This window comes from Rattus rattus, chromosome 1 (assembly GCF_011064425.1).
Source record: "Rattus rattus isolate New Zealand chromosome 1, Rrattus_CSIRO_v1, whole genome shotgun sequence".
Classification (NCBI taxonomy): domain Eukaryota; kingdom Metazoa; phylum Chordata; class Mammalia; order Rodentia; family Muridae; genus Rattus; species Rattus rattus.
The window spans coordinates 156,792,063-156,803,769 of NC_046154.1; the positions used below are offsets into that span (position 1 = coordinate 156,792,063).

The 11,707-nt window shown below is 44.4% G+C and overlaps 1 protein-coding gene across 2 annotated transcripts in view; it reads left to right on the plus strand.

Moving 5' to 3' along the window:
* Slc1a6 (solute carrier family 1 member 6) overlaps positions 1–11,102 on the plus strand; it is a 28,095-nt gene extending 16,993 nt beyond the window's left edge. For both annotated transcript variants that reach the window (XM_032909543.1, XM_032909552.1), the window contains 4 exons: positions 3,918–4,151; positions 5,683–5,877; positions 9,216–9,350; positions 10,755–11,102. In XM_032909543.1, the coding sequence (XP_032765434.1) occupies positions 3,918–4,151; positions 5,683–5,877; positions 9,216–9,350; positions 10,755–10,950 (760 nt within the window). In that variant the 3' untranslated portion in view covers positions 10,951–11,102. The remainder of the gene's footprint in view (positions 1–3,917; positions 4,152–5,682; positions 5,878–9,215; positions 9,351–10,754) is intronic.
* The last annotated feature ends 605 nt before the right edge of the window (positions 11,103–11,707 follow it).

An 11,707-nucleotide genomic window follows, 5' to 3' on the forward strand; every position in this document is an offset into this window, starting at 1 on the left:
TTCCATTTATCTATTCACTTGCATACCTCCTTGTGCCATGTTTTCTTATTTTCCTTTCTACATTTGGGTATGGTGGGATGGGCATGTGTATGTATGTTATTTCTGCATGACTGGGGGTGTGGTTGTGTGTGGTGGTTCAAGGATGATGTTGGAAATCATTCTCCAAAGTGCCCTCACCTTACTCATTTATGGAAGGTTCTTCCAATCAGACTCAGAAGCCAAGGAACTGGCTCAGTTGTCTAACCAGATTGCTTTTAGGGGTCCCCCAACTTCTCCTTCTGAGGCTGGAGTTACAGGCTTGCTGCATGCCTGCCCAGCACACGTGGGCTTTGGAAGATTCAAACTCTGGTCCTCATGCTTGCATGATAAGCATTTGAACCACTGAGTTATCTCCCTAAACCCGTGATTGGAGATTTAATTAAAAAAATTCACTCCTTAACTAGACCATTTATCTAACAGACATCTCCCCAGGCTTGAAACCCGGAGATACACTGAATTCATACTTTATGTTGAAGAAGTTTGTAAGATCTAGGAGGAAACTGATGTATTTAACACGAGGCAGAAGGTGATGTAGTAAAGCTCCATCAGTGAAGTGTTAGGGGATGAAGCAGTCAGCGGTGAGTGGAGGCATCCGCAGTGGCTACTGTCTGGGAAGATGAGGAGTGAGGCAGACGGCTGGCCTTGAAAGGGGAGGGAGAGCCTAACTGGACATGAAGAGGAGAGGTAGAAATCATGCACAAGGAAGAGAACAGGCAAAGCTTGAGAAAGCCAGAGTGTTTGGACGATGAGCATTCTAGATTCATTTTGGTTGCTGTGATAAAATTCCGACAAAAAGCAGCAAAGGGATTATTTGCTTCCTATAACCTGGAAAGGCTACAGTCATTATTGTGGAGAAGGCAAGGCAGGCGCTTAACACATCACATCACAGTCCCGAGTAGAGAGAATACACACACGAGTCCCTAACTGCTTGCTTGTTTGCTTGATTAGTACTCAGCCAGCTTCCTCTAGTCTTATGTAGTCTGGGGCCAAGTCCATTAAACAGTGCTTCCCATAATGGTCCGGATGTTCCTGTATCAATTAGCAGTCAAGACTCTCCTGCACAGACATGTCCACAGGCCAACTTGATCTTGACTGTTCCTCACAGAAACTATTCTTGGTTGATTTCAGGGTGCGTCTAGTTGAAAGTTCAAATTAACTAGCACAGGCAACAATTTGTGGAAGTTCTGAAGGCCAGAGATAGGAGATGTCTTAGTGTCTTAGGGTTTCTATTGGTGTGAAGAGATATCACGAACATGGCAACTCCTATAAAGGGAAACATTTGATTGGGGCTGGCTTACACTTCAGAGGTTTAGTCTATTATATGGCAGGAAGCATGGCAGTGTACAATCAGACATGGCGCTGGAGAAGGAGCCAGGAATTCTACACTGAATCTGTAGGCATCGGGAAGAGAGAAACACACTGGACCTGGTTTGAGCTCCTGAAACCTCAAAGCTGCCCCACCCCCCAGTGACATACTTCCACCAAACGAGATCATACCTATTCCAACAAAGACACACCAGCTAATAGTGCTGCTTCCTCCTAGATATGGGGGCCATTTTCAGTCAAACCATCAGTCTTAATAAGGACTAAGGGTGAGATTCTGAAGGCAATAATCATCAAGAGTTGAGCTGGAAGAGTATTCAATGAGGGAAGGACTCCAAAGTTTGTATGCTTTGGCACCGTAGGAGCTTTTCTGCTAATCAGATGAGCAGTGGGGTGACCAGGGGGAGGCAGATACATTCATGGAATCCACTTGTATCAGTTAACTTTCTGTTGCTATAACAAAATACCCAAGAAGACCAATTTAAAGGAGGAAAGGTTTAGTTTGCCTCACAGTTATTCAGGTCTTAGTGCATGATTGGTTGGTTCCATTGCTTCGGGGCTACGATGGTGAATGAATACAGCCAATGAAGCTGTTAACTTCTAGGAAGAAGGGGTGGGGGACAGTGAGGGACTAGGGAAAAGACATTCTTCAAGGGCAATCCCCCTGCAGTGACCTGTTTTCTTTAACTAGGCTCTTCCTATAATTTATTCCCAATAACTCCTTCAGCTATGAATCCATCAATGGATAACTTGTAGCATAGTTTGGAATTCTCATGAACAGTTGGCTTCCACAGGTCCCACCTCAGACCACTGGTCCCAGTAGGCACCAAGCCTTCAACATGTGAGCCTTTGGGGACAATGGTTTGAAACCAAACCCTAACATCAGTGCTATTTAAAAATATTTCATTTAATTTATATGTGTGTCTGGATGTGAATGTGGATGTGCAGATGTGTCCATGGGTACCCACAGAAGCCAGAAAGAGGTTCCAGATCCCTTGGAATTGGAGTTAGAGGTGTTTTTGATTTGCCTAGTGTGTTGGATGGTTTCTGAAACCAGCTCTTCATCACTGAACAGCCAGTACTCACAATCATAGGGCCATTTCCTCAGTGGCCCAGTGCTGGTTTTGATGCTTGGGAAAGGTTGGGTGGAGTTGGGGACTTCATGATAGGAACTGTCTGGCTCCAAAACAATATATGAGTAAAGCCTTGGGAATGCCAGCTCTAGACCAGTCTGGAGGTTCCTCAGAAAAATTGGACATAGTAGTACCTGAGGACCCAGCTATATCACTCCTGGGTATGTACCCAAAAGATGCTCCAACATACAACATGAACACATGCTCCACTATCTTCATAGCAGCCTTATTTATAATAGCCAGAAGCTGGAAAGAACCCAGATATCCCTCAACAGAAGAATGGATACAGAAAAGGTGGTACATCTACACAATGGAATACTACTCAGCCATCAAAAACAACAACTTCATGAAATTCATAGGCAAATGGATGGTACTAGAAAATATCATCCTGGGGGCTGGAGAGATGGCTCAGTAGTTAAGAGCACTGTCTGCTCTTCCAGAGGTCCTGAGTTAAATTCCCAGCAACCACACGGTGGCTTACAACCATCTATAATCAGGTCTGGTGCCCTCTTCTGGCCTGCAGGCGCATACATGCAGGCAGAAAGCTGTATGATTTATATATACATAATAAATAAATGTTAAAAAAAGAAAATATCATCCTGAGTCAGGTAACCCAATCACAAAAATCACACATGGTATGCACTCACCGATAAGTGGATATTAGCCCAAAAGCTCAGATTACTCAATGATACAAGCCACAGACCACATGAAGTTCAAGAAGGATGACCAAAGTGCGGATGCTTCAGTCCTTTTTAGAGAGGGGAACAAAAATATTAATATGAAGAAATATGAGACAAAGTTTGGAGCAGAGACTGAAGGAATGGCCATCTAGAGCCTGCCCCACCTAAGAATCCAGCCCGTACACATACAACCACCAAACCCAGACAATCTTGCTGACGCCAAGAAGTGCATGCTGACAGGATCCTGATATTGCTGTTTCCTGAGAGGTTCTGCCAGAGCATGACAAATACAGAGGTGGATGCTGGCAGCCAACTATTGAACAGGGTCCCCATTGGAGGACTTAGAGAAATGACTGAAGGAGCTGAAGGGGTTTACAAGTGCATAAGAGCAACAATGCCAATGAACCAGAGCTCCCAGGGTCTAAACCACCATCCAAAGAGTTCACATGGACAGATCCATGGCTCCAGCTGCATATGTAGCAGAGGATAGTCTTGTGGGTGTCAACGGGAGGAGAAGCCTTTGGTCCTGCCAAAGCTCGACCCCCCTAGTGTAAGGGAATGTCAGGGTGGTGAGGCAGGGAGGGTGTGGGGGAACACCTTTATAGAAGAAGAGTGAGGGGGAATGGAATGGGGGTTTATGGATGGGAAGGGGGATGACATTTGAAATGTAAATAAATAAAAGAATATCCAATAAAAATTAAAAGAAAAGAATATCACCCTAATAAATATGTGCCTTGCCCAGGTATGCACCAGTGGGCATCCTGTTCCTGATTGCTGGAAAGATTCTGGAAATGGAAGACATGGCTGTCCTTGGAGGTCAGCTGGGCATGTACACACTGACTGTCATTGTCGGCTTATTCCTTCATGCTGGTGGTGTGTTACCCCTCATCTACTTCCTTGTCACACATCGGAACCCCTTTCCCTTCATCGGTGGTATACTACAGGCACTCATCACAGCCATGGGTACCTCTTCCAGGTATGGCCTTTCCCTGCACTCTCCCTGGGTCCATTCTTTGTCTTTCATTGGTTTCGTTTAGGTATCCTTCTCTCCACCCGCCCAAACATCTCTCCTGGTTGTACAGTAGAATGGGGGAGGGGGGCTCTTGAAACTTCCTGCAGGTGGCCTGTATTTGAGGATATAGTGTTTACCCTGTGGTGATTCTCTTGACTTCCTTGACTCTTTTCTTGTTTCTCTAGTTTATAGGGAAGAGATCCAGGTGACAGTTCTGGATTAAGGATTTTACTTTGGACATACCTTTCCCAAGCATCAAGAGTTTACTCTGCGAGTACCATCAGTTCAGAGTCTTAGCTTTCTTCTGTTTGCGCTTTTAGAAGGTTGATAAAGTGATCCTCCTTAATCTCTCATCAAATTCAAATTCAGATCAGTTTAAGAAAGTATCCCAAGAGCCAAACAAAAGAAATATCTTATTATGCTCGTGGTGATAGAGAATGTATTTGAATTTTGATCTGCGACTAAATAGGATTGATAATACAATACCCACAATTAAACCCATCTGATCACTATGAAGCTATTCAGCCTATGCTGTTGCTGATGCTTGGGAAAGGTTGAAGTAGCATTGGGTGCTTCCCTGTAGGCACTGTCTGCCTCTAAGGCCAAAGACCGTGAATCCAAGCTTCAAGTTTCATGACACAAAGCTGACTACACAGGGCCCAGTTCTTGCAGACCAGATGATTCCAAATGAAGTTCCTGCTCTTTCCGTTGAAGTCACCAGTTGATGGGAGTGCTCTCTGCGAAGTGGTTGAGGGGAGACCGCGGCCTCCTCTAGATGGTTGCTCTCTGTGCAGACACACTCTGTCCTTTACTGCTCTAGTTTCATTTCTGTTGCTGTGTTAAAAATACCTCGGCAAAGGGCAACTTAGTAGAGGTGGGGAGGGATTTATTTGGCTTACAATTCCCTGTTACGACCCATCACTGTGGGGAAATCAAAGCAGGAACTTGAAGTAGCTAGTCACGCCACACCCAGGAACAGAGTAAATGCATGCCTGCCTACTGCTTACTTATGCTTAGCTTGACTTCTCCACATCAGTACCCCCTACCTAGGCAATGGTATCCCCTACTGTGGGCTGGGTCTTCTTGTATCAATTAGTTAAGTCCATCTCCCAAAAACAATTCCTATAGGATAACCGCTTATCGTAAGCCTTGGTGACTCTCTTCCCAGGCAATTCCTGCTTGCCAAGTTGACAAAGTTACCCATCCCTTTTACACAGTCTGGGTGGGACTCGTATCATAAACCATTGATGTGAATGGGCCAAGAGACATCTCTTTTGGGGAATCCCCACAATGAGTTCTCTGCATAGGAGTCCTACTTCCCATGCCCGACCATCCCTCCCTGCTCAAATTCCAACCTGCTGTTTCCACTCCCTGCTCAAATTCCAACCTGCTCTCCATGTGCTAGAAGGGAGCCCTCCTTTGGCCCATTGCTGCCATTGCCCCTGCCCCATCCTTGGATTCCCTATTCTCAGCCTCCAGAGCTCTCTTCCCTCAGCTCTGCAACTCTGCCTATCACTTTCCGATGCCTGGAGGAGGGCCTGGGTGTGGACCGCCGCATCACCAGATTCGTGTTGCCTGTGGGGGCCACCGTCAACATGGATGGCACCGCGCTCTATGAGGCCTTGGCAGCCATCTTTATTGCTCAAGTCAACAACTATGAGCTGAACCTTGGTCAGATCACCACAATCAGGTGAGACGATGATGTTAGTAGCTGGGAAGGACAGAGGCTGTGTGTACAAATTTCCTGTTTATAGTTGCATCTCATTTCTAAGTTATATAATTATGTATATGCACATATCCCAAAATCTGAAATAAGAAAGTAACCTGGGAAACATTTCTGGCCCCTACTATTTTAGAGAAAGGATCAGGATGTTCAATACCATCTGATTCTAGGCTGATTTTTTTTCCACTCATGTTGTTTACTATTTGCCTATCACGCAAGAATGGAAATGCAAACTCTGTGAAGGAAAAATATTTTCTTTGTTGGAAATTTATATAATTGTCACATCTTAACTTAAGATACCATCATATGATCTTTCCCTCCTTCTTTTCCCCTTTTTCTATCTTTCCCTTCCTTTCCTTTTTCCTTCTCCTCCCTCCCTCCTTTCTATCTTTTCCTCTCTTTCTGTCCTCCCCACTTCTTTCTTGAGCTGGCTGGCCTGGGATTCTGAGTTGCCGGGACCGTGAGCGTGTGCCACGGTCCCTGTGAATTAGATGATGTTTTTGACTTTATAAGGGTGTGAGTGTGATCCATGTTCAGTAGAAATCACATTTAGTATTTTTAAGAGTGTTTTCCTGCTCTGGGTGTACGTATGTGTGCCCATGTGAGTCCATGCCTGCTACATGTGTGAAGGTGCTTTCCACGGTGAGAAGAGGGCTTCAAGTTCTTTGTCAGTGGAGTTGCAGGTGACTGCTGGAGGTGAGTTTTAGGAATAGAGCTTGGGTCCTCTGCTAGAGCAGTAAGTGCTCTTAACTGCCGAGCCATCTCTCCAGCAACTTGATTTTAAAGAATTTAAAAGACATGTATTTTTACGTATGTATGTGTGCCTCAGTGCTTATGTAGAAATTAGAGGATCACATGGGATTCAGGTTTTTTTTTAAATGATTTATTTATTTATTTTTATTATATGGACCTGGGGATTGAACTCAGGTTGTCAGGTTTGGCAGCATAATGTTGTTACCCTCTGAACCACCTCTCAAGTCCCTATACTTCATCTTTTCCTAGGTCACTGATGTGGTACAGTGGTGGTTTGTTTTAATTGTCAACTTGGCAGAATCTGGAGTTAGTTTCTTTTTGGCATATTTTTTTTTATCTCAGTCACAGAAATGAAGCCTGGATAGGCACTGACCTGGGCTCGCTCCTGCTCACAATGAGAAGGGAGAGTTGTCTGTCATTCTTCCAATGATGGCGGAGAGGCTCTGAGTTCATGTGCCAGGGGTAAAGCTCAGGAATGGGCTGTTCTCACCCTAAAGTCCATTATTGAATCCAGTCTGAGGACATGCTCAAAACCATTCTGATAAAGCATCCTCTGGGGTAATCATCTCCCCTTGTCCTATGTGTATGGCTATAGAATCTAGAAAAAGCTTTCCTAAACTACTGGGAAGAGAGCTGGCACCTGGACAGCACAGTTCCCTTTTCTGGTGAGTTTAGTGGCCTTTACAATACATACCACATCTTGCTGGGCAATTAGAGTTGATGTTGGATTTTTTCTTCAATAATCCACTTTTAAAATTCACTTTTCACCCCAGTCGCAGCCTCATAAACCCTTCCCCTTATTACCACCTCTCTTTCTCCTCAGAGAAGGGAAGCCTCATTGGGTGCCATCCCACCCTGGGATATCCAGTCCCAGCTGGAGTAAACACATATTCTCCCTTTGAGGCCCAACCAGGCAGTTCAGGGAGGGGAAGGGAATACAGTAGCAAGCAACAGAGTCAGAGACAGCCCTCACTCCAATTATTAGAGGATCCACTTGACAAACAAGCTGCACATTTGCTACAAATGGGTGAGGGGACTTACATGCAGGGCCTGCATGCTTCTTGGATAGTGGTTCAGTCTCTGTGAGCACCCATGGGCCCAGGTTAGTTGACTCTGTAGATCTTCCTATGGTTCCCTGGACCCCTCTGGCTTGCTCAGTTCTATCCCCCACTCTTCCTCAAGACTTCCTGTGCTCTGCCTGATGTTTGGCCGTAGGTCTCCACATCTGTTTGCATCTGTTGGTGGATGAAGCCTCTTAAGAGACAGTTGTGCCAGGTTCCTGTCTGTATGTTTCTGGTATTGCAGGGAAGATGGGCAGAGAGGTGGCCAGACCTGATATTGGAGTTTTAACATAGGCCACCCTTGACCCATTAGATCCTACTTTAACTTTCAGGATTAGAAATGGAAACCAGGATTAGTATATGCTAGACAGGTGCTCTACCCCTCAGATGTACCCTTAGCTTTTTATTTTATTTCAAAAAATTATTTGATGGCTAGAGAGATGGCTCAGAGCACTTTCTGCTCTTGCAGAGGACCTGGGTTTGATTCCCGCTGCTTCCATTACTTAAAATCTTACAACTGCTTATCACTCCAGTTCCAGGGGACCAGTGCTCTTTTATGGCCTTCATAGGCATCAGGTACACATACGGTACACACCATATATGCAGGCAAACATTCATACATACGAAATTAAGAAAACAAATAACTTAAAAAACATCAAGAAAGAAATAGGCTCAAAACCTAAGATGGGCCAGAATGTTCTTACCTTCAGTGTGGTAAGCTGTCTCTGACTACTTAAAAATTGCTACGGTCTTTTCCAGCCACAGCTTTCCTGCATGATAGCTGACAAAAGTTGAATATATGTAAGGTGTATTTCATGATTATTTGCTGAATGTGCACTCTGTAAAATGATCGTCACAGTCAGATTGATTACTACATTTATCTCCCCCTATAGTTTTCTTCTGTCCTCCCCTCTTCCCTCCCCCTCTGCTGCCTGTGTCTTCTCTCCTCCCCTCTCACTGTATCTTCTTCTCCCTTCTTTTTAACTCTTTCCCTTACTCCTTTCTTCCTGTCCTTTACCACCTTCCCTTCTAATCCTGATGTCCTCTCTTTTTCTCATCTCCCTTCTTTCCCCCTCCTTCTGGCTCTCTCTTCTCTCTCTCTTTCCTTTCCTTGCCTTTTTATCCCTCCTCTCCTCTCTTGTCTGTCCCTCTGTTGTCCCCTCCTTTTCTTCTCTTTCTCCTTTCTGATGGTGAGAATAGACTTAAACACAGCATCATTAGCCACACTCTCCGTGATGTACATTCATCCCAGAGCTCATTCATCTGCTATCTAGACATCTTGACCCTTTGACAGATGTTTTCCATCTCCAAGCCAGTCTGTCCAGCATCACACTTTCAAATTTTTAAATTTAGTTTCACATCAAAAGTGAGATCAGATAGTGCTTTTCTTTCTGTGTTAGCTTGGGAATTTAAGATGCTCTTTCCTTCCTGATTTTCCAACCTTCTGTTCTTTCTTTCCTCCTGGATTCTGGACTCTTTTCCCATTTACAGCATCACAGCCACAGCTGCCAGCGTAGGAGCAGCTGGCATCCCCCAAGCAGGACTGGTTACCATGGTGATTGTGCTCACGTCCGTCGGCCTGCCCACAGAGGACATCACATTGATCATAGCTGTGGATTGGTTCCTGTGAGTTTGCTTTGTCTTTAACCCTGGGCCCATCTCTTCTCATAATTTTTTTTCCTAAGGGATTTTGCAAGGACAGAGTTGTAGGGTGTTAGAGGGTGAGGGAGGCATTGGGATGGTCTTCTAGTGATGGCCTCTAGACTGGAACCTGGAGTGATGAGGATTCAGAATAGAAGGTCTCTGTCCAAGAGCCAGACAACTTCTCTTCAGCCTGTTGCTTATAGAAAGCACACAAAGGTGTTTAAACATATTTTTTGAACTCAAAAATTTTAAAACATTTTTCCTTAGTGAAAATGCTAATTCTGAAGAATTTTAGAAGTGAGAAGAAAATACAGGTTACCTGTTGCATTAAATAGTGAAGAATTTTGGCTTATAAAATCATCCGTGGTGATGGACAAAAGAATTTTGGTGGATTTACAATCTGAATGCTATGACCAGACACATTTTCTCTCTCTTCTCTCCTCCCTTCCTTCCTTCTGTTCTTTTTCACTAATTAGACTTGTTCTTTGACAACTTCATACATGTGTGAAATCCTCCCTCCTATTCTCTCTTAATTCCTTTTCACCCCTGTCAACCTTCTTCCCTACAACTCTCCTTCCCACACTCGCATTTTTCTTTGTGACCCACTGAGTTGGAACCAAGACATTTGTGTGTCTTGATTTTGAGACTATGCCACGGAGCTTAGTAGGTTCATGAGAGGGTGCACACCTGAAGACAAGACTTCTTTCACACAATCTATCAGTAGCAAATAGTTCAGCATGGAGAAGCCCCTTTCTAATCACTATCCCTTCCCTTCCTCTCCTGCTCTCTCCTTCCTTCCTTCCCTTTCTTTCCTTTTCTCCTCCTCCCTCTGTCCTTTTCTCATCCTCAATTTTCCTCTTTCTTCTTTCTTTTCCTGTTTTCTTCCTTTTTCTGCATTACTTTGTCCCTTTACCATTTCTTCTCTCTCTCGTTTCTTTTTTTATAACATGCTATTCACATAAAATGTTGATCCCCATATGGGAGTCGTAAGCAAGAAAAGGCCCATTTGTACAGAAGGACTAAAATTCCATATGGACAGTCTCCAGCCCATCCTACACAGGATGTATCTATATCAAACATTCAATTATAACAGTCTGCATCAGACACTCATGCCCAAGACTCTCTCTCAGATCCTAATGTCTAACAGTCTATATCAGACTCTCATATCTAACCACCTCTAAGTTAGTATATTTGTAAGCAAGAGTCACATATCAGAGAATAGATCTGAGGATTTCAAGGATATTGTTAGGAAGGAAAACTGAGAAAGAGTTGGACCTGCTCAAAGTCATGTGGTTATAGATTTGACTGGAAGCATTCCTAGTCTATGCTTGGTTCTTAAAGGAGCTTTTCATGCCCCAACCCATTAATCTATCTATCTTCCACCAGTGATCGACTTCGTACGATGACCAATGTACTTGGGGACTCAATTGGAGCAGCTGTCATTGAGCATTTGTCCCAACGGGAGCTGGAGCTGCAGGAGGCTGAGCTGACTCTACCCAGCCTGGGGAAACCCTATAAGTCACTCATGGCACAAGAAAAGGGGGCATCAAGGGGTCGGGGAGGTAATGAGAGTGTCATGTGAGAAGCTTCTAGCTCTCTGTCCAGGGCGGAGGGAAGGGGCTGGGAGGGGAGTCCTGGGGACAATCTGTTGCACAACTGACTGTGGGCTGCACATACATGTTCTGTGTGGGTTCTCTGGGGACTGCTGAGATAAAAGAGAAGGAATGAAAGGTATCCAATGTGTATTCATCACTGTTGCATTTGTGTGCTCCAAATACAAGAACAACGTAAGGGAAGGAAGATTTATTTTTGCCATATATAATGTTCACCATAGTGGAAAGGCACAGTAGAAGAGAGCAGTAAGCTGAGACAGGAGAAATGGGAAGTGACCAGGGCAGGATACAGCTTCCGAAGACCATCCTGTGACTACTTCCTTCAGCCATACCCATCCTCCTACTTTTCATTTCCTTCCAATACAGCCGTTATATTAGGGAATCACCAAGGGACTGATCAACTCATTAGGTCAGAGTTCTCCTGATGTAATCATCTCTCAGACACGCAGAGGTGTGCCTCAAGAATTTCCCAGGCACTTGTTTCAGTCCAGTCCAGTTGAAAAAGAGTTCATCATTACAAAGGTCACCATTCATCTCTGAGTGTATGCTGAGAGCTTGAAGGATGATGTCAGAAAAAAAGGGGAAGGAAACATTTAGAATTGGGGGAGGAAAATCTTCAAATTCAGCAAGAAAGATCAATTCATTTTGTGTGTGTGTGTGTGTGTGTGTGTGTGTGTGTGTGTGTGTGTGTGTTCTCAAAGGTTTGCTGGAGCTGGCAAAGGTAAA